General features: G+C 35.0%; 1 protein-coding gene across 4 annotated transcripts in view; it reads left to right on the top strand.

Moving 5' to 3' along the window:
- Window positions 1-24,207, top strand: part of GRM5 (glutamate metabotropic receptor 5) — a 528,255-nt gene that overhangs the window by 181,411 nt on the left and 322,637 nt on the right. For all 4 annotated transcript variants that reach the window (XM_053900181.1, XM_053900183.1, XM_053900180.1 and 1 more), the window contains exon 3: window positions 12,978-13,227. In XM_053900181.1, the coding sequence (XP_053756156.1) occupies window positions 12,978-13,227 (250 nt within the window). The remainder of the gene's footprint in view (window positions 1-12,977; window positions 13,228-24,207) is intronic.

The raw sequence follows: 24,207 nt of genomic DNA, 5'->3' as shown, positions 1-24,207 counted from the left end.
CTCTTCATCTGTCGAGTTAGGACCTCCCCACTGTGATCTTGGCCTGGATCTGGTCCTTTTTGTCACCTCTGAGGTGGGAAGATTGGGTCTTTATCACATGCTTATCCATCTCAACCCGTGCTTGTTCTTTTAACTCCATCTGGAATGCTATCTCCCAATTGACCAAATCCATTCCTTCTGTAAGACCCAACTTAATTCTACTTCATGTGCAGGCCTTTTACTGAACCCAATCAGAAGTGATATAATATTCCTTTTTCCACCACGAAACTTTCACCTTTACAGTATTGAATCTTTACAAAGGAGTCTGAATTATAGGCACTGTAACCTCAATGGCCTTTTCAAAGTCCTAGAATAACCAAAAATAACAGAGACCATTGGCTAGCAGAATCTTAAAAGATTTTATTGGCATATCCATTGTGTGCTGGCAACAGTTCATAGAGGTATGCGTAAGAGAATTTTTATATTTTCAGTAGCCTATTGTTAAGCTTAGCCATTATTAAAAATTGATTTATTTAATTTATAATTAAATAAATTTTTAAAAATTAAATTATCAATAAATTCTAATGAAAACAGATTATTATTAATTATTTTACCACATTTTAGTTTTCTGTACTCTTTAGGCTATTTACAGTGACAGTAGTTATATGGTCAGTATACTATATTGGTATGCTACTGTGCATTCCCTTCCAACTCCATTTTTACTGACCTCATATCAGTAGCTTGAAATTGGTCATGGTGGGAATATTTACACTGTAAATATTTTAGAGATTGGCAAATCTCTAAAAACCAGGGCTTGTTTTTTATTGTCTGGACTTAAAATGTTGGAGAAAATCTTAACCATTCAGATTAAACTTAAGTTTGTCAAATCTGTAGCCATAACATTGTGATTGCACAATATGTAAAAAATATTCTTCTAGCATTTGAAACCATTTTGTGATTCAGCAAATAAGTTATTTGTATCATTGATCAGTAAGCAGAGTTCTAAGTACAATTATTTGGCTTCACTTTTATCAAACACATTAACATATGTAAAAATTTCAGTTAATATTCATATAAAAATGCACTGGTCAATTGTAAACATACATTGCCTGTGGATATAAGATTTTGGCAAAATTCAGTGAAAGCCTTTTGTGAAAGTTAATTGGCTATATGAAATTTATAATAAAGAACTTGTGCATTTTATTATTTTTTAAAGTGTGTGCTACATGAATTTTATAATCAGTAATATTTGTAACACATACACACAGAAAACATTTCCCTTCAGAGAGGTAGTTGTTAAACATTTACCACCAAGCATCCCTCATATCATGGGAGATAAGCAAACACCTCGTCGAAAGCTAAAAAAAAAAAAAAACAAAAAAAACAAAAAACAAAAACAAAAACAAAAACAAAAACCAGAAGCACTTGCAAATAAGTTAAATAACCCCAATATTTGGGGTGCCTGGGTGCCTCAGTTGGTTGATTGTCCAATTCTTGGTTTCAGTTCAGGTCATGATCTCATGAGTTGTGAGATTGAGCCCCATAGCACAGAGCCTGTTTGGGATTCTCTCTCTTCCTCTCTCTCTCTGCCCCTTTACTGCTCATGTTCTGTCTTTCCCAAAATAAATAAATAAACATTAAAAAATTAACCCCAGTGTTTTACCTCCCCAATATCAGATATCACTTAAGATACCATTTCAAATCTTCTTGGTTTCCTCTGTTTCCAGGCCTTTGTTCTTAGTTTCATTCCCCGGCCAACAATACAATAACCAACTTTCCTTAACCTTGCCTTAAAACAGACATTTAGACACTCCTAGGGAATTTTTGGTATACACACACACACATACACACACACACACACACACACACACACACACACACACACGCACACACATCTCATTTACAAGGAAATGTACATTTCCCCCTGTAGGTTTCCAGTTATGATCAGCAGACAATTTTATTTTTTTTTTATCAGCAGTTTTAATTCTTTTAGAAATATATTTAGGGAGTTTAGTTCTCCCTTGGTTTGACACATATAAAAACGAATGTATTTTTTCTGGTGGAGAGTTCATTGAATTGTTGGAATCTTATAACAAATTGACATGAGAACATTAAGGAGACAAAAAGAAAAAAGCCTTATCAGACTAAGCAGATCTTATGAAGAATGAGATATCTAAAAAAGACCAACTAATACTTGATATGATGTCCAGAAAGTATAGGTAGAACAGATTATTGAATTCAGTATAGTTAAATAAATTGCAAAATTTCCCACTTTTATGAAGACTATTTTTCATATATTACCAGAGACATTTTTCTGATACCTTTCCATTAACTCTGCATCAAGTAGAAGTTCTGATTCTTGAAACATATAAATTTACAAAGCAAACTTAACTTAGGAATTATCCATAAGGCTCAGAATACATATTGTGAGACATTGAAAATGGAATTTGGAGCAACCATATGTAAAAGGAATGGAGAAAATGGTTACAATTCTCTTCATAATTATTACAATATAACAAAACCACATAAGATGCAGGTCTAAAACTTAAAGGATCCTTAGAGTGCATATCATTTTATAGATACAGAGAAAAAAATCAGAAAAAAAGTTATGTGGTTTCTCCAAGACCATGCAGGTGGTAAGCTGAATAACAAGTTTCAAAAACTGTCCCCTTATGCTACCCAAGGTGCAGGTTCCTGAGCTGTGCAACCCTTCACCATAGACTTTATCTTAGTCCAGCTCAGCCCCTTTGGACGACAGCGAGTGCAGAGCAACTTCAATAGCAGAGCTGCTTTGCACAGCTGTTTATAATAGATGCTCCACAATAATTTTTAAATGAGAAATCAATGACCCTGGAGGGCATTATGCTAAGGAAAATAAGCACAGAAACACAAATACTGTATGATCTGACTTACACGTGAAATCTAAAGGAGCTGAACTCAGAAAAACAAAGGGTAAATTGGTGGTTGCTGGGGCAGAGGGGTGGGAGAAATGGGGAGATGTTTTTCAAAGGGTACAAACTTGCTGGTACAAGATGAATAAATTCTGAGGATCTAATATACAACATAGCAAATGTAGTTAACAATACTACATTGTATACTTCAAAGTTGCTAAGAGAGTAGATCTTAAATATTCTCATCAAAAATAAAGAAACTATGTGAAGTGATGGATATGTTAACTAACTTTATTATAGTAATCATTTTCATATATATATATGTGTATATATATATATATATATATATATATATATATATATTAACTCATCACATTTGCACAGTAAACCTGGGGGAAAAGTTAATACTCATTTTCTAGACTACATTTATTGAACAAATACTTAGGCTGCCTAAACTCTAGAGAAAAAGGGTAATTAAGATGTAACCCCTTTTGGGGCGCCTGGGTGGCGTAGTCGGTTAAGCGTCCGACTTCAGCCAGGTCACGATCTCGCGGTCCGTGAGTTCGAGCCCCGCGTCGGGCTCTGGGCTGATGGCTCAGAACCTGGAGCCTGTTTCCGATTCTGTGTCTCCCTCTCTCTCTGCCCCTCCCCCGTTCATGCTCTGTCTCTCTCTGTCCCAAAAAAAAAAAAAAAAAAAAAAAAAAAAACGTTGAAAAAAAAAAAAGATGTAACCCCTTTTGCTGATTAGTTCATAGTTTTTTAGAGAGTCAAACAAATAAATAATTACAATAAAACATGAAAAATCTTCTGATATTGGAGGTGGTCAGTGAGAGCACAGTAGAGGGTATATATTTAGATCTGGAGGGTTGGGGAGTTCTGTCACTTTCCTCTGAGTCTTGAGTATGAGCCAGAAGTAGCTACACAGAAGAATAGCTCAGGAAAAAGGAGTGTGTGAAATCTAGAGATGTGAAAAAACATGGTGTATTTGGCGATTGGTATATTCTTTGGTGTGGCTGAAGCATGTGCTATATGCATAAAAAAAATGCAGGCAGTGAGTCTAGAGAAAAAGATTAGACACTAGATGATAAAAAATCCTTGGTATCATAAAGTGTTCTAAGAGGTTTAGATTCTAGCTGAAATATACAGGATGTCAATATTCTCTAAATGTATAATTCAGTACTCTCGAATAAAGATATGAGTATATAATTGTGTGTATGTAATTTTAAGAAAGGGTAAAAGAAACAAGTGATATTAATTTTAAAAATACACTTTATTTAACCCAAAACATCAAAAATTTTATCATTTCAACATGTACTATCACAAAGTGTTAATGGGGATTTTTACATTATTTTATCGTATAGTCCTTGAAATCTATTTTGTTTTATCATGGCAGAATATCTTAATTTGAATTAGCCATATGCCAAATGCTCTATAGCCACATGTGGCCAATGGCTACCATAATGGACAGCATAGGTCTGAACTACAGAAAACTGTCACCAAGACCATAATCCTAGAATACATATTGCATGGTTGGCCAACTCCTGAAAGAAGCTTAATTTGGCAATGACACCACAGCCATTGCACTACATTCCAATTCTTTCTGCTCATTTCTCAGTCCTGCAGTAAATGATGGTCCAGACAGATATTTCTAAACTGAGTCCCTGCTGTCTGTATTGTGGGAGTTATAGTCCTTCCAGACAGAATCTAACAACCGCAGAAGCCAGATAGGACAGATATAAACTGGAGAAGGCAGAGGCAGGCCAGGGAGCTGCTGTCAGAGAAGTTACTTCTTTTCAGCAAAGTCTGTCAAGCTTGAACAGCTTTGGCTGTGCTGCAGAGATTTTCTGCCTTCAGCTTAGATGGGGGAATTTCCGGGTTGCCATTAGATCCAGTTAGAATCCAGGATCATAGGTGACTTGTGAGCTAAAACAGGCAAAATGAATAACTCACCAACCCACCCGACCCATTGACACACAGTTCTATATAGAGGTTTGTCCTTTCTGTGGAAATGGAATCACTCTTAATGAGACATGCACCGCAGGCTTTAGCTGTGAAGTTGACAGCTTACAAAAAAGAAGGAAGTTGAATTCTGGAGGGTTAGAGAAGGAATCTGGGTCATAGTTTCTGTCTCGGCTTTTTTTATTTTCCTCTAGGAAGAATAGTCAGAAAACCAAATGAGTTGACAACTCCATTATTTTTAAGATTATTAATAAAGTGATATTTTTCATTTTGCAAATCTCAATTTCAGCTACAATAACAAGGTAATAATTGCAACACTGCAGAATTTTTGATAGAAAAACAAGTTTTTGTTTTTTTTTTTTATCTTCCTTCTGTCCCTCTGCAGTCATTCTTCCCTTACCAGCAAAGATTTAGTTAAGTAACAAATAACAGATGATATGGCAAGTCTATTTCCAAAAGCCCCCTCTTATTTTACAGGTCTTTGTCTATAGAAAAGCTGTAATTAAGCATGTATGTTTCGTAGGAAGGCTTTGATATTTAAACACCAATTCTCAGCAGTGATGTGGATTAGATAATTTAGTGCTAAACCATATATGTCTATCATATATTTAGTCATTAGGCAAAACACTTGTTAAACAATGTATGTTTGCTGAGATTAATTCTGTTCAATAGTATCAAGCATTGGTTTCAAATGAAACATTTAGTGGTGAGTAAATCCTTTTGGAAGAACCACAGAACTAAATGAGCAATTCTCACTGAATGCTTTAAGGATATAATATGCTGTAGGAAGAAAGCCTAGGCTTTTAAGTTTGACAGATGAACCTATCAGTTATTTCACAAATTCCTTAGCATACTTTAAAAATGTGAGAAATAATAGCGACCTCAAGAATTGGTTGGTTTAAATATGATTAATAATAAATTATTAGTAGTAGTAATATTGGAAGTGACCAATAATATTATTATTAACCTTTTACCGGTTAATGCCAAATGATCTAGATTGATGATGATGATGATGATGGTGGTGGTGGTGGTGGTAAAAATGATCATATATTGAGTACTTACTCTGTCTTGGGCTAAGCCTTTCACCTGAGGTACCCCTATCTAAAAATAAACAAAATTTTTCCTTTGATTGCCGCATTCTCTGCCAATCACCACCATTCCTCTTTGCTTCTCTTCACTGCCAAGTGTTTCAAAATGTTGTCAATATATTATCTTCATTCTTTTACTCCCATTCACATACAACCTTCTCCCATCTTACTTTACTATTCACATAATTAATGTACAAAATAAATGCAAAGCATTTTGTTATGATGGTTTCCATGACAATACATTGTCTTGGTTTCTTCTTCTTCATTGTCTCTGTAACCTTTTCCTTCTCAATTAATGCATAAATATTTGAATTCCTTTGGATATAATCAGAGCCCTCTTCCCTTCACATCCTACAATTTCATCTCTTACTGTTGCTGTCCATATTCTAATGGTCTCAATAGTTCCAATTTAGATTTCTATTCTCTGAGCCAGAATGTCCTTATTCATTTTTCTGTTTGGCATTCCTACTTAGCTATTTCAAAGATATTTAAAAATAAATTCTAAAACTTGATCTTTCTTTTTTTCTAAATTTGGTTCCCTTTCGGTTTGGTCTATCTCAATTATTTCAACACAGTTATATGGATTAGAGTTATAGGACTGTGTACATCTCACAACTTTTAATTCTAAGGCTCAGCAACTTATAGTACAGAACCAAAGATGGGATTCAGAGTTGTTGTATTTAACATATGTGACAGTTACAACTCTCATGTATTCTTTCATTATTTGATTTCCTGTCCTCTACCATGCATTGATTTGTATAGTCAAATTGTATCTTTGCTTTTAAGATCAAATTCCTTTTTGTAGCCTTTTTTCCTGGTAGCCAGTGGAAAATTCACCAATGTAGTATACTGTTCTGCTACTGCTCAGTACATATTTTTCTGACCATATTCAGTAGCCCTGGTTAATAGTCCCATAAATAATATTTTATATATATAGTTCAAATTCTAAGGTTTTTTTCTGCTGAATTCACTATTGGAATATTGCTCAAATGTTGCTTAAGTAATCCATGCCTTGAGTAATGACTAAAGTGATTTTGCTAAATGATATCTTTCTAGTACTTTCAATAATAAAACACTTTGAATAAGATATCATCATGTCCTATATCACACTGAATGCTGTGCTATCTGGGTCATGTCATAGAAAGACTCCAAGGTAGGGTTTGAAATAATTGGTGCAAACTTGTAAATCTGTTTGTTAGCAAAAGTTTTCATAGCAGAGGCATTTATAATAATTCATGGAGTCATGATAAGGGTACATGATAGATGATAATGTTTTATGTACTCAAATCCTTTAGCTTTAAAATCTTCCCATTAATTATATCTCTAGCATCCCAAACATCTAAATCTCAGTTCTGTGGGCCTATTTAGGAATATTCCTTGGGCCATTTAACTTTCTTCTTTCTTTTCATTGAACAAAAATATGTACTACATATACATTGTTTTTGTTGTGAGGATATAAATGCCTACTTTGAAGAACTTTATTGTCTAGTAGCAGGAGACAAACATAAATGAGTGCAATATAGAATTTGGAATTGCTATACTTACTGCACAGATGGTTATAATGAGGGAGAAGACATTTTTTAAAAAAGAACATCTTTATAAAAGAGATAGTAATACAGTGAAAAGAGATTTTTGTCTCTCTGGCTTTTCTCCCTTCTAGTTGTTTTAGTTAACCACTAGTTGAACTAAGACATAGCCCACTCAACAGTTTTGGCTAAGATCCCATGATGAACATTTATGGCCCCATGAAAGAGCAGGAAGTGGTGATGGGATACTGATTTATTGATCCTATTCACACATATTCTGGGGGATGGTATCATGCCAGGCAGTAACTCCTATGAGAAATCGCAGTGTTTTCCTTCACTGGTAGTTGTCAATAAAAACAAACAAACAAACATTGTTTGTAATAGCAATTAGATATTAGTAGTAAAGGCCAATTGGAATACATTTTTAAATCACAGTTTATATTGAGAATCTTCATTTCTTTTTTGACAAATAATAATTTGAGCCAACTGAAAGGAAAAAATGTTTTAATATGCAACATCAAGCTCAACATTTTTTTAAAGTGAATTATAATTTCCTAAGGTGAATACTTTTTAAAAAGTAGTTATAAGGTAAATGAACCACAATTATAAACTTCTCTAACAATTATAAGTAACAAAATTATTCCCTTCAGTATTATAAAATAAATAGGCTAAATGTTTAAATATCTAGAGTCTACCATGTGCTTAGTGTTATATCTGTACTTAATTAATTCATTAATATTTATTAAATGAATAACTAGGCTACACTATTCCCTGTAGGAAGATCCTTGAAAAGGATAGTCGAGTAGGTCAACTTAGTTCCACGAGTGTATGCTGGGCAGTGTTATGGAGATATGGCCTATATCCTAAATAAGTATACAGTCTGGGCAGTTGAGGTGAACCAGAAGGAATGGGTAAGATTTCAACATCAAGACATGAGGAAAGGGTATTCCAGGTGGAAAGAGCATCATGAATAAAAGTGATTAAGTAGGAATGTGTTGGGCATCCAAGGGACATAAAGAAGAGCATAGTAAGAAATAAGACCCATAAATGTAATATTTGGTAAGGTTTTGAATAAATGGAAGACAGAAGATGGTGAAAGGTTATGTTACCATGTAAGCTTCTATGGAAGGAATAGTGATGGTCTGATTATGGTGGGAGAGGTAGGAGTACAATGGAAAAAAAAATAAACAAATGTCAAAGAAAAGTATTTGAGTCTTTTTAGTATAATTCTATTAATTTAATTTTTATTCTTATGATAATTTCCCCCAACACACACACAATTTATAAACGTGAACCATATCTCAAATGTATATTGTGCCAGGAAAATCTCTCACTTTCTAGATATATCCTGTTTATATTGCCATGCTTTATTACCTTAATATGAAAGTATGTTTAAGCCTCAGTAACAGCAGTGGTTACTGATACTGATTGGTACCATCTGAAAGAGCCGTTATCTTTGATTATACATTATATACTAAAGGATTGTTTAGTGCCTTTAAACATAAAGTTCAAATAAATAATCTTAGGTTAGAAGAAAGATTTGAATTTATTCTTTAGCCAGTTTTGTTTTCAGTGTACACTTTGGAGGCCCAAATGGATGCAGGTACTTCCAGACGACATGACATAGGTCAAATAGTACCAGTGAAAGCAACTATTTACAATTGTCCCTATCTTCTTTTCAATTTCAATAACTTTAAATTATGTTATTAAATTTTCTTCACTCAAACTTGTACTTTATATTTTTCAAAATCTAATAGTACAGAAGGGTAAAAAGTGCATTTTAAGGTTCTTTTTCTGTGTTTTACCTTCATATTTCTGAGTAGGAACATATGCTTTTTTAGTGCCTACTTTTTAATTTATGGACAACAGACATCTCTTAATTCATGTATCTTCCCTTAATGTAATTACATTAATAGATTAGTCTCTTATTTTTTAGATTCCAACAATTCTCTTAACCATTTCTCTTTCAGTCTCTAAATCTTGACTTCCAGATTGTGCGTGAAGGATTTCAACACCCAAACTCACCCTGCTTCCACTTCTCAACCTATCATCTTTTTCTTTAATTTTTTTGTAAAGGTTCATCAGATTTATTTCTGTTGCATAATGAGTTTTTTACTTTGTCTATATGTAGATTCATAAAGTTGAAAATCAGTAATAGGCATTTGCATTATTGCAACTATAAGTAGTGCAAGCTAAGAGTCCAGTAAAGCTATGATTATATTTTCTTCAGATAATTCCAAATCACCAGCCCTTTGCTGTTTAAAAGAGTGTCCGATGGATTCCTTCCTGCTTTTACCAGTTACTTAAAATGAAGCCACAAACCACTTTCATATTCTACACCATATCTTCCTTTGTCACTTTTATTTCCCTGTTAGAAAAATAAACTTTGTTTCCTTAGTTCTTTCTCATTCTGTGCATTGCTTGGAATCTATTTCATTTCCTGTAATAAATTTATGAACTTTTTAAGTTTCCCCTTTATTTTCATTTTATTTATTTATTTATTTATTTATTTATTTAAAATATGTATTTTTTTTGAGAGAGAGGGAGAGTGTGTGCCCAGATGAGCTGGGGAGGGGCAGAGAGAGAGAGAGGGAGAGAGAGAATCCCAAGAAGGCTCCACACTGTCAATGCAGAGCCCAACACAGGGCTCGATTCCATGAACTGAGATCATGACCAGAGCCAAGATTAAGAGTTGGATGCTTAACTAACTGAGCCACCCAGGTGCTCCTCTCCTTTATCTTTAAATGTGTAATTCCAGAATATAGTCTTTAGATCAGTTACAGAAAATCTCAACATTTCAGGCCTCCAAATTTTATTGGAATGAATGGAATACATACTCCCATTTTTAATATCCAAATTACCATGGCTTGCTTTTATTAAATCAAAATTATTCTGCAGAATTTTCATGCCACACACATAATGAAACTATTTCCTATTTTAGTTTTAAAGAGTACTGCTTGGGTTTTGTTCTCAGAAAATCATATTTCCCCAACTAATTTAAGTTCATTCTTTAATCCAATGTTGAGTGTTAATGCTGTTGGCTCCATTATTTGTTTTAGATGCTCCAGGAGAGAGCAGTTTAGATTCTGAACTAGAACATTCTATAGTCCCAATAGGTGCAATTAATTGGGTTCAGTCTACCTATTAGAATGTTGTATATTTAACATATATTGTCTTATAATATATATTATAATTATGTATAATGTTTATTGTTATATATAATATTGTATAATAACAATTGTATATAATTATAAAATAATAATTATAAGCATTTCTTATAATATTTAAACTAGATATAATGTTTAACGTATATAATATACAAAATATCCATATATTAAGCAGTGTTACCTCTGATTTTCAGGTGAAAAAGCTAGATTTAGAGAGACTGTCCAAGCTAAATTAGAACTCAGATCTCTCCAATAACAAGATTCTCTCCCTATTACAAGCTGCTTCCATATAATTTACCATATAAACAAAAACAATGTTAAAATGTTGTTGGGAGAAGTGCTAAAGATTATGGGTTTGTCAGATATTTTTTCTTGTTTAACTGTGAATATATTGAGAACTTTTATTATTGTCATCACGATCACTGTGTACCTAATTTCGCATTATGTATGCAAATACCCCAGCATTAATGATAGTATTAAGTGCAAGATAGTCAGTTGAAAAATAGAGGTCGCTAAAAATAAACCAGAGAATAATAGATTACTCAGATTAGTGTAAAGCTAGTAATTAAGGCCCTTGGGCACATTTTTCAAAGGGGGTCCTTTAAACTTTGTTAATTGCAAAATAGCTATATTGCCCACTTGCCATCATCATCAAGGTTCCTTGTTATTTTATTTCTGGAGAAAAAGGAAAGATGCAGCTGTCCCATCAGTATTTGTGGTCGGGACTTAAGCTGTCCTGCCCTGCCCTTTACAGTTTATTCATGAAGATAAAACTACACAAAAACCACCCTCAATGTCTGAGGATCTCATTTGCAGCAAAATACCTGTGCTGTAGGAAAACATACACAGGGTCAGGAGTGAGAAGATCTATGTTTAAACCAAGACTCTGCCACCTATTTGCTAAGTGTGAACTTCAATTTTATCAGTTGTGAGTGGAATTGGAAGATAATATTACCTCTATCACAGAGTTGGTGTAAGGAGCAGTGAGCTATAATCTGTATGAACAGACTTCAAAGATCAAAATGTTATATAGATATATGTATTTATAAGTTATCTCTACTATACTCATATAGTGAAGCCAATGCAATTGAATGCCTTGTACTTCTTTATTCATTTGAGATCCCCTCATGGTGAAATTCCAATCCTTGGTCTAGTTGATTGTTAGGCTAGTTACATCCTTATGTGCCCCGTAGCTTGGTTGTCTTGTAATAGGCTCCTATATTCTTAAAATCTTTCCCCCTTATCCACCTAATCTTTTGGAAACTCAGAAAATGAGCCTGTTATGATTTATAAAGCCTTAAAATGCTCTAAAAATATCGAAAATTGAAGTATCATGACCTTTATATCAGAAAAAGAAATGTAGATATAATTGGGCTTCTGAGTCTTCCAAAAGTCAGCCATGGATGAGTGGAGGGAGCAGAATCTGCACTCTTAGATTTGAGAATTCGGTGCAGCCTTCTACCTACTGGGTATGTAACTTTGAGTAAGTATAAACCTAACCATCTCATCTGTTTTCTTATCTGCAGAATGGAGGTCATAATGCATACTTCAGTATATTATCGTGAGAGTTAAGTGAGACCACATATATAAAGGTCTTGGTACACTTCCTGGCATACAGTTGATTATCAGTATTGATCACCACTTTCCATTAATTTAAAGGACCACCATCAGTCCTTGGCTCCCCAAATTTGCAGAGGACATTGGAATTATTCCCCCAAATCACTAACTTCCCTGTGGTTGTGTAGAATGAAAATTTAAATATTTTTCATAAGCTTATACATTTATCTGTAACAAGACTGAAATCTCAATGATCTGGAATTTTTTGGTTGGGATAAAGCCACTAATACTTATGATTGCTAATAGAATATAATATGCATAATATTCTATAAAAATATAATACCACACAACATATAATATTCTACAACAACATCTATACTATATTTAGTATATGTATTATATCTTTAAATACAAGAATCTGATCTGGTGGGATGAGACGGTCACGCAGTGAGAAGCAAAGGGAAGTGAGATAGTATAAAAATACAGCAGATGAAAGTCTTCTATCATCTCACACTAGAATATGAACTTTTTAAGTAAAGGGGGTGCTGAATTGCTTTTGCTTGTGCTTTTTATACTATTTTCTCTCTCAGTGGAAAAAAATGTTTAAAGTTCAATACATATAATGTAATTTCATTGTAAATTGCCTAAAGTGAACAAGTTAGTGAAAGAGCAAAAACTTATTCAGGTCTTCAGGCTCCAAGTTCAACACTACCAAATGACCATCATGCTCCCAGCCCTTCGCACTCTAATTGGACTCAGTGCATCCAGCACTCTCATTCACTACCCCTCTACTTATCTCTTTTCACACAGGCAACTATGGAGAAAGTGGGATGGAGGCTTTCAAAGATATGTCAGCCAAGGAAGGAATTTGCATCGCTCATTCTTACAAAATCTACAGCAACGCAGGGGAACAGAGTTTCGATAAGCTGCTGAAGAAGCTCAGGAGTCACTTGCCCAAAGCCCGGGTGGTGGCCTGCTTCTGTGAGGGCATGACTGTGAGAGGTCTCCTGATGGCCATGAGGCGCCTGGGTCTAGCAGGAGAATTTTTGCTTCTGGGCAGGTGAGTGGCAATGAGAAAATTCACATGAAGGTAATAATTTGGAAACATAAAATGGTGTATTTTGGTGCATAAGGACAGATGCTTTGGAAATTTAATCTGTGTAGTAGAAGTAGAACTTAAATATCATAAAACAGCAAAGCCTGGAAATAATCATGGAAAATAAGTAGATTTGCCATGTGCTGATTAATGATGATAACAGGAATCAACACATGAGATAATGATTACTTCAGTCTTAAAAAAATGGCTGTAAGGAAATGAGATGGGTTCTTAGAGAATTGGATAATTTCTTCATTCCCTCAGGAAAAAACACTTTGAGACTTTTTGCTGTTGCTTTTGAAATTGATTTTAAAAATAGTTATATAAACTTGTTTCTATAATATAGAATCCTAGAATTTTAAGTTTGAAAGTAAGGAATTCCTTCAGGACTAATTTTTAAAAGCATTGGAAATGGATTCATTATTTTACATTACAAAAGTGTTATTACATTGCCTGATCACCTACATTGTTACCAGACAAGTTTCTAAAACATTAACTTCTACAGGGATTGACTTTAATTATCTGGATAATTCACTTGATTGGCACAACTCGGCTTATTGCCTGCTGATGCTATTGAATCAGAATGTTAGAGTTCTCTTAGAAAAACAGAAATAGTAGTGTGTGTGTGTGTGTGTGTGTGTGTGTAAGGAGAAAGAGATACTCAGAACCAATGGTACAGTTCTGGTCTGAAAGCTGGCAGACTTGGGACCCAAGAAGAGCAGATGTTTGGGTTCAGTTCTGAAGGCCAGAAAAGACCAATGTCCCAACTCAAGCATTCATGAAGGAAGAGTTCCCTCTTATTCATTCTTTTTTATTCTACTCAGGTCTTCAATAGGTTGGATGAGGGCCACCCACATTAGGGAATCAAGCTTCACCACTTAGTCTATTGATATATATGTTAATCTCACCTGGAAAGACCCTCATAGACACACCCAGAATAATGTTTAGCCAAATATCTGGGCATCCCCTGACCCAGTAAATTGTCACGTGAGATTAGCCATCACAGTTAGTAAAATGACCCCATAGTTTGACTTTGTGGATGCAGTTCACTGTTCTATAACTTTAAAAAGTTTTGTTATTGCATATCTTGTTTTAGTAGGCAGCCAATTAAAAAAAAAGAGAAAACCTTCAGAACCACTGCATCTTTCTCAGTATTTCTGTCCACAATAGAATGCTAACTCACTTGTTAGTAATTTTTAATGGCTCGTTAAAGAAAACATGCTTCCTTTATTTTCTAAATGCTTAACTGACCTTCTGTGATCAGACTTGGCTCCTGCTTGGCTACATTTTATGACAGCCACTTTATGTACCTAATGCTTTTCTGTCTGACCTGATGGCAATAGATTGATGGGACTATTTTAGTATGAGGCCAACTATCCTTCATAAAAATGATATCGAGTGAGATTCCTTTTTCACTGATGTCATACATTTCATCTAAAATCATCCCTAGTTGGCAAGAGTGATGCACCAGTTAGTTTCATACAACTCAGGAACATTCTCACTGCCAATATTAAATTCTAAAGTGCAGTGTTACCACTGGGGTAAAAAGAAAAGGAAATAAAGAAGCTAGCTTTAAACCATCCTGTTTTCCTTCTAGGGTATAAGAGATTCTGTAGCTCCTATCTGCTACTTTGCCAACATTAATGAGACAAATCGGCAGTATTTGTTTTTTAGCTATGTGATTTGTCAACATGTAAATAGTTTTTGATCACATGTACACAAGGAAAATAGGTAGGTATTCACTATATTTGCCATATTCCATCTATATTTTTTATTACCAACAGTACCACAAGGCCAAAATTCTATATTTTATATATACAGATATATGTTATATATCTATATATATGTTATTTTTAAGTAATCTCTACACCCAATGTAGGGCTCAAACTTACAACCCCAAGATCAACAGCTGCACACTCTACTGACTGAGCCATCCAGGTGTCCCTATTTTATATTTTTAAATTTTATTTTGTATATGTCATTTATTGGAAGTTCTCTCCATATCATTTAATTCATGGAATAAGAGATGCATAACTTTTACTTAGGTTTCTTAATCACTTCATTAATTGGCTAGTAATAATTCAACATTTACTTGAGCACCAGTTCATTTCACCTTAGAGGAGTTTTGTTAGAAAAGCCATTCTTACTTACGACTTCAAAAAATAGGTTCCTATAGTTTCCACCTCTTGGCTCATATTCTTTTCTTTGAAAGTAACGTGATAGTCTTTCAGATATTTGGTAACAGTATGATGGTCGGTCCCCTTCATCTTCCCTTTGGGATGTTCCTACTTCTTCCTTTTCTACTTCTTCATGGTGAAATGGCACTCTAGGTATTAATAAAACCATTTATCAAGACCATTTGTAGAATAATTTATGAACTGTTTTGTGCCAATTACTACTCTAAGCTCTGTACATGTGTTGTTTCATTTATTTATTTGATAGATACTGACTGGCTGTTATACGTTAAGATGGTTGAGATATGTCAGTGAATGAAACAGATAATACTCACTACCTTTATGGACCTTGCAGGTGGTAAATTAGATAGAAGGTGGAGAGTGCTATGAAAGAAAAAATAAATGAATCTAAGAACAACTTCATGTTGAATTCTATTATCATCCCCATTTTATAGACAAGGATTCTAAGTCTCAATTTATATTGAGTAATAGTGATGTGGAGAAGGCCATATAGATGTATGCATTGAAAACAAAATTAAATATAAGTCTGTGTAATTGTAGAGACTGAGCATTTAGCACTGTGTTCTATTACTTTTCAGTAAATTTAAAATATTCCTATTCATAAGAGTGGAGGTCAAGGGTAGTGAGCAGAAAGGCAAAATTTAATAATTATGAGAATATTTAGTTCATTTACTCACTCTCATTTTCCAAGTGAGGAAACTGATACCCCCAAAGTTTGGATAACATGGTCAAGGTCACACAAAAGCCCAATTGCTGTGGCCCATAATCCAGTGCTTTTCTCTACCAGACTGTCTCCTGTAAAAGAGAAACAGTGGACGGGGCGCCTGGGTGGCTCGGTCGGTTAAGCATCTGACTTCGGCTCAGGTCATGATCTCGCGGTCTATGAGTTCGAGCCCCGCGTCGGGCTCTGTGCTGACAGCTCAGAGCCTGGAGCCTGTTTCAGATTCTGTGTCTCCCTCTCTCTCTGCCCCTCCCCTGTTCATGCTCTGTCTCTCTCTGTCTCAAAAATAAATAAGCGTTAAAAAAATTTAAAAAAAAAAAAGAGAGAAACAGTGGAGAAGTTGTCTGATAACAAACTCCAAGTTCTTCATAGATTCTGGGTATGTAAAGAAACTATCTTAGATAATTCAAATTTAAGTTAGCATTTTTATTTTAACACTACCCCCTAAAAATTCAGTTCACCCTATAACTCCTATAGTTGACACACAATGTTACATTAGTTTCAGGCATACAGTTTAGTAATTCAACATCTCTATATGTTACACTATGCTCACCACAAATGTATGTACCATCTGTCACCATACAATGCTATAACAGTATCATTGACTATATTCTCTATGATGTACTCTTAGTAATTTGAGATTATTTTGTTTGCATATATTCTCCCAATCTCCCTGCATGCTCTTTCCTTCCCCTACCCAACTCAGACCTGGTTGGATGGTTCTTAGAAATTAGAAGTCAAGGCTATGAGAAAGGAATCTATATTCACAGCTTTCTAGAGGGTCCCGTTTTGTTATAAATCTGTCCAGTTGCCATGGGACAGCCATGTTTAATAGGTCATTCAACTAAAATGCATGGTGGGACTAATAAGATAACACTGCTGCTGAGACAACTTCATCGTCAACATATCTCGCCATCTGTACTGCACATCAGAAGGGTGTTAGAGTGATATAGACCTGGCTACTGTGTTTTCTCGCTTGAACTCAGTGTAATCCATTGTCTCATTGCCAATGAAAATGCCCTGTCCAGGTCCCTGAAATAGTCTTGCTAAACATTTTGGCCCTGAAAGCAGAATGGGATCAATAATATGAACAGTAATGAAATTTCTAAAGGTGCTTTTCTAGAATGGATACAGTGTTTTAGTTTTTACTTGGGAAAATATCATTTGAGGTATATTATTTACAAGTTATAAACTTAAATCTGAACTTGGAAACAAGGACCAACTTTTAGCAAATTAACTACTTCAAGATTGGTTTTTATCTTGTCTATAATTAACTAACACTATTTATCTATTTGAATTAAGAATCTCCGTCCTTCAATATGATGATTATTACCAGGCTGCCAGAGGAAATGTACTTAAATTTCAAAGCTATTTGGGAATTATAACCAGTATTTCTTATCAGGAGGTCACTCTACATCAATGTTTTTCAAAATGGAAAGGACAAGAGCTTATTCTAATAAATATCTTTGTGGCTAGAATTACAAACAATTGTTCTACTAGAACTATTATAGTAGGCATTCTTCAGAAGTTGACATTAGTCTTTAATCTTTGCATATCAGGAGTATTCATTCTAAATTAAAGCCATTTTAAAAATAAGTATATTTGCACACTGGGCCATTCATTATCATTTAATTGTGATGAGAAAAAACAAAACAAAACTTAATTTTCATTGAGTTCCTGTTATGTGTCAGGAGACAAGGAGAGAGGGAAAGAGAGTGGGGAAGAAAGGAAGAAACAGTGAGAAGAGAGAAGAGTGGGGGTAGAGGAAGAGAGAGAGATTAATTTAATGCTCTAAGCAATGAATATGTTAAGTTTTAGGTGCCTTTGAGTTTGGTAATAATTACCCCATTTTTTCAGGGGAACAAATTGAGACTCAAAGAGGTTAAATGACTGGAAAAGATCATACCAGTTTCTTATACTAGTGGCCATTCTGAGTATCATGAAGAGAGAAGTGTTAGCAACATAACTGTTTCTACACTTGTGATAAGCTCCATTTAAGTTTGCTTTCTTTTTGCTTTTGTTGTTTTAGGTTACCCTTTGAAAATTAGATAAACTTAATAAAATGCCTGGAAAATTATTGAGCTTTTTGTGATGAATGTATAGTGCAGATAAATCTAGCCAAACTATGCTCTACTTTGCCTGGAGATTTTTATACTTATCCACATTTGAGTTCAGACTAATTGTGTGATGTTCAGTCTATAAACAAGCAGTTATTTAGATGCATCTGACTCAGACCATGTGCAAAACTCTCTAAACCACGAGGGTTGAGTACAGAGGGTAAGGGGAGCATGTGTGAAAAAGTTTGGAGAGGAGCCTAAGAAATAACATTTTCAGCCTTGTAGTATTTTGACATTTATCCCATTATTGGAGAAGCCTTTCTGTGGGAGTAAGAATATGATAGATGTGATAGTTCCAAAGATAACTTGGGTATAGATTATGGATTAGAAGTGATAGGGTGGATACAGAGGAAACAGTATCCCTAATAAAAATGATACCATCAAGGACTAAGCAGCAGATCAAGAGCTATTTACTAATTAAAATGTGCTTATTATGTATTTGTTATGGTGTTATCAGGGTATATGCATATGTCCAAACTCATCAAAATGTATCAAAATTGATATACAACTCAGTACATTGAAAAAAATCAGTAGGAGCTGTTGGGTGCATTGGATATTGTAGAGAAGCATGGGGAAGACGACAGGAGTGACTCCTAAGATTCTGGTGCTTTATAACAAGATGAGTAATGATCACTACGGAGATGAAGAGAGTTGGAGAAGAATCAGGTGTGAAGTAGGGAGCAGATCATGAGTTCGGTTTTGGATAAACTGCCCTGATGTGCATTTCAAACATAAATATAGCCAAGAAAACTGGAGAATATGTCAGTCTGGAGCTCAAAAGAGGTATATAGCCTGTAAATAAAAATGCATGAATCATCTGAGTAATTTAGATTTATGAACAGAATGCATGAGTATGTAAAATTCAAGTTGGTGAAGTCTGAGAACTTAGCCTTGAAAGAAATCTCAAAATGTTATGATTGGAAGAAGGATGAACTATGAAAAGACCATAGGGAGAAAGCAAATCCAGAGTTGGAGGAGGAAAACCCAGAGAATGTTATGTCATCCCAGCAAGTGTGGAATGTTTAAAGGAGGGGCTACCCGTGTCAAATAATTCTAGATCAAGTGGAAATAATACTGAAAGGGCCTTTGGATTTATTGAGGTAGAAGTAATTGGTGATTTAGCAAGAGATGGACAAATGGAGAAATCAAAGTGGATTGAGAATGAAGTAGCTAAATGTTAAGTAGGAGCTGGGAAAATGAACCCATGGCATGTAAGCCACTGTTTTGTGAGGTTAAACTAATAAATGGAGATTGGAGAATGATAAAACTCTCTCTCAAGGAAAAATTGGGTCAAAAGACAGGTGTTTAACACAGTAGTTCTTTGTTTTCCAAAAATGTAATTTATGATCATGAAAAAATAATTTTAACAGTGAACAAAGCTATACAGTGAAAAGCACTTATATTTTTATACCTGTGTTAGCACAAGGTATTAATAAATTATTTGGTACTTGCTAATTTTATAGGTGAAGACTGTCATCATAGTGTTTTAATTTGTAGTCGTTTATGAGATTCTATGTCTTTCATATGTGAATGAGTGATATATATTTATATTTTCTTTAGACTTCAGGAACTTAGTTTTTTCTGTTTATTTTTCCTTATTGATTTATACAAAAGTATTTTATAAATTAAGTAGTTCATTGACACGTGTAACAAATATTTTCCCTCTTGTTATTTAATTTTGACTTCGTGGCATTTTGGGCAATGCCAGCCTTTTTCTTTTATGACTCATAAAGATTTGTAACCTGCATACACAGCCCAGTCACAGAGATTTGGTTGTTTAATTTTAGGATCCAGGTAGGATAGGGGGTTTAATAAACGAGGGAGGACACTTAATTCCGTAAAACTCCTAAGATGTGGGAATCAGGGGCTGTTAAAGCAAAGGTGGATGGAGCAAGCTGAGAAGGTTAATTCCAGAAGTGGAACATATTTTTTTTAACGAGGTAGGTATGTTTAAAGGTTTAAAAACAGGAAAATCACTTGATAGCCCCCATTTTCTTCCTAATTTTGGAGGCAAGAACAGAATGTGTGTGTGTTACAGGGCTAGGGGTAGCAACGGATTGAGAAGTTGTCACTAAAAGTTGAAGAACAAGGAAAACTACACTGTTAATAAGTGATTTTATATATTATCTTTGTTTTATATTATTCTGTCTGTTACAAACAAGAGAGAGAGAAAGATCTGTCTATACTATAATGGAGAAATACTCTTAACTGCAAATTTAACATTTGCATATGTACTGTCTCATCAAGTATTGTAATGAATTGTCAATGTTAGGGTTATTTTAAAGGTTGATTAAACAACAGCCCTGTTCTCAAATTAAAAACCAATGGAAATGAGTCAAGGAGATTAATGTATCTCAGCTAATTAGAGACCAAGTCTTTGATCTGTGACCAAATGGACTTCCTAACATGATTCCCCAACCCCAGAGTCACAGCGAGGGCTGGACAATAACAGGACTTTCCTGCTATAGAAGATAGACGGCTTTCAGAATGACAGTAGGAAAACTCAGATTCAGAGTCCAGACTGCTCCATAAGAAAAGAAGAGGCTAAGTCACACCTTCTCAATTCTTCTTCCACCTTACCAGACAGGCCAGTCATTAATTCCCAGAAGGGAGGGAGATGGTAAAGACAAGCTGCATGTTTTCTTTTCGTGCTTTTCCCTCCTGGAGAGGGGAAAGCTCTCTGGAATGCTACTTTGTGAAATTTAGAGTGAGAAATATTCTTCTTACTCTCTCAAGTCCTTTCTGAAGTAGATAAAGAATATTAACTTGACTTCACAAATGAAGACTCTGAGCTCAGAGACATTACCTGTCTCAACAATATCACCATGCTTATTAGATGTGCAGCTGAAATGTAAATGAAACAAGTTGCATTGTAAGGTGCTATGGATCTGACAGCTGAAAATGCCTAGAAGGAGAACATAAGGCCTTAATGTTATTGGACAGAGAAAGATTCCTGTGTGAGGGATGAAAACAACAAATGATTTCAAAGGCCTCCTCCAGTACCGGGGCTTGAGCTTTAGAGGCACCTGTATCTCAGAGGGTTCTGGTAACTTTAAGACAAACTGCACTTGCAAAATATATTTAAGTAAAATTTAAAATAATTGGATGATAATAATAGCTCTTTATGGAGTGCTTTTTATGTAACAAGCCCTATCCTGAGTGGCTGGTTTTCCTGCATTAATTTGTTAACTTTTCATAACATTCCTATTTGAAAGCTATTATTATTAACCTTCTTTTATTACTGAGGCACAGAGAGACAAGCAATTTGCTCTAGATCACACAGGCAGTAAGTGGCAGAGAGGGCATTAGAAGGTGGTCTGTATCCTTAACCACTATGGTAAACTATTGAAATCTCTGATAATTCTTTATTTCAATAATAAACTTGATTCTTATGGTATAAAAGATTAATTTATTTTTCTCTATTACTGAAATAGGCAATATTTAATAAAGAGAAATTAGCAATGAAAGATGACTGTGAAAGAGAGATCCCCCCTCCTCCTCCTCCCCTTACTCCTCCTCCTCCCTCCTAATATAAATAAAATCTAGAGCAATCCAGATTGTGTAAACTAGAAGAATTCAATTATTAGATAGACTCTTCAGTCTGCATTACTATGTTTCCATGGCAACAATCTGATGAAATTTATTTTTCAGCAAACAGAAAAGTGTAAAGTTTCTTTATAAGAATGATCAAGAACCTGTGAAGAAACAAAGGCAAACATAGAATATTATTCTGTGGTGAAACCAGGTGAAATCCCCTTGCTCTTCCCTTGTTTTCTGGAATACTAATATGATTTGGTGGAGTGAATATCTTATGTACAGGTTTCTGTTAGTTTGAGGATACTAGGATATCATTCTAAAACAGGGGCTGGGTAACTAAGTAAGGCCTGTGAATCAAATCCACCTTCTGTTTTTGTAAATAAAGTTTTGTTGGAAAAAACACACTCATTTACACAATGTCTGTGGCTACTTGGGGGCTATATTTATAGAACTGAGTAGTTGTAACAGAGACTATATGTTAAAGCCTAAACTATTTATTATGTGGCCTTTAAAAAAAAGTTTTCTGACCCCTGATTTCAAGGGTTTTTCCCCCATCTACTGAGATAGCTCTGCTTACTTACATATATTTTAGGGCCCGGAGGAGTGTTTATTCAGTGGCAGTCCTGGTTTGCACATAAACTCTACATTCTTTTCAATTCTCCTTGAGGTTTGAAGGCCTCTTGTGGGTCGTGGGATCAGACAGTCCTACGAATTTTGATCGGAGTTAGAGGCACAGGTTTGGGTGCTGTGTTTAGTGTGGAGAGGTGAGCAAGAACAAAGGAGTTTGTTGCTGTTGTTGTTGTTGTTGTTGTTGTTGTTGTTGTTGTTTTAAGCATTCTGGAACATAATGTTCAAAGCGGTTGAAGCATACAGTGCAAATACCTCTTGGGGCCCTTTGTGGCACAGTTGGTTAAGCTTCTGACTCTTGATTTTGGATCAGGTCATGATCTCATGGTTGTGAGATTCAGCCCCATGTTGGGCTCCATACTGAGCATGGAGCCTGCTTGGGATTTGCTCGCTCTCTCTCTCTCTCTCTGATCTGATTCTGTCGCTCTCTCCAAAAAATATAAATATAAATAAAAGTAAATATTGAACCACCTCTTTATTCAATCCTGAGTGATTTAATCTTATCTAAAATAAAAGAACGTACTAAGTTTAATAAAGAATGCACTGTTTGGTTGTAAATGTTAGTCTTTCTAAAAAAGTTATTTTTACTCCTCTCATTTACTAAATTAACTGATGACATAGATTAAAAAATTATCCTTTCTTCTTTTATCCTTCTTCCCCATTTTCCTGAGAGTTACTTTTCTAAAAAAGAAAATTTAGTTATGTAATCCTTCTACATAATAATCTTACTTGGCTCTCTTTTTCTTTCATATTCAAGTCTCTAATCTGGCATACATGGCCCTTTAAAATATGGGCAAATCTGCCACTTATTTCCTATTATACTCACAGGTGATATTTACAATATTGATAACTATTTACAACATGGGTCCAACTAGAACAGATGAGAATCATAGTCAATGGGTACCTCTGTGCCAATACATGCCACCTAAGTAGAGGAATTGCTACGTTTCTATTCACCCTTCCACCACTATCAACTCCTTATCTTTCCTGTATCAAAATTCTAATAATTCACAAAACATACCAAGCTTACAGCATCACCCACACTGTCATCCTTGGAAAGATCTCCCTGCCTTTCTTACCGTGAAACTCAAGTGTGTCATGTGAGACATTATCCAACAGTTTCAAAGACTTCCTAAACTCTATTAGGACTTCCACAAATCCCTTAAAGCCCCTATGACTTTCTGTTTTTCTGTTTTCCTCTCCCTCTTCTGCACTGGAATATGAGCTCTCTGAAGTGTGTGCGAAGGTTTATTAATCTTTGTGACTTCTGGTACCTAACATATTATGAACATTTGAGAATAGATATGACTACAGAAGAAAATCAAGTGTAGCGGTTATGTAGGGGTAGAAAAAGGCTTTCTCAACTCCAGTTAGCCTAAGTGAAAGGGAGGTTTTTCAAGCTCTTGTGGAATAGAAAGCATTATGTGAATGCAGGCCACTCTGCAAGGAAGCCAGCTAAAAGCCCCATGGTAGAGGGCAGAGGTAATTCCTAGGACACCCTCGTGATTTCGCGTGAGAGGTCTGTTTCGTAGGTTTTAGTGTAGAATGGGAACATCTGGCCCTCACAAAACACATCAGTGAAAAATGAGGCACTTTCTATGAAGCTAAGTCATACAATTGACTGATCACTTTCAATGGTGAAAGTCAAATTATTAGTGAAATGGTGAGATAAGGAATGCCATGACCATGTTTGTACACATGTCTGTGCCATTTCAAAGGAAGGCTTCACAGGTTTTAGCTCCTTGCG

The sequence above is a fragment of the Panthera pardus genome, unplaced genomic scaffold, assembly GCF_024362965.1.
Source record: "Panthera pardus isolate Hobbes unplaced genomic scaffold, ASM2436296v1 HiC_scaffold_12, whole genome shotgun sequence".
Lineage (NCBI taxonomy): Eukaryota > Metazoa > Chordata > Mammalia > Carnivora > Felidae > Panthera > Panthera pardus.
This window is presented reverse-complemented; position numbering and strand designations above follow the sequence as displayed.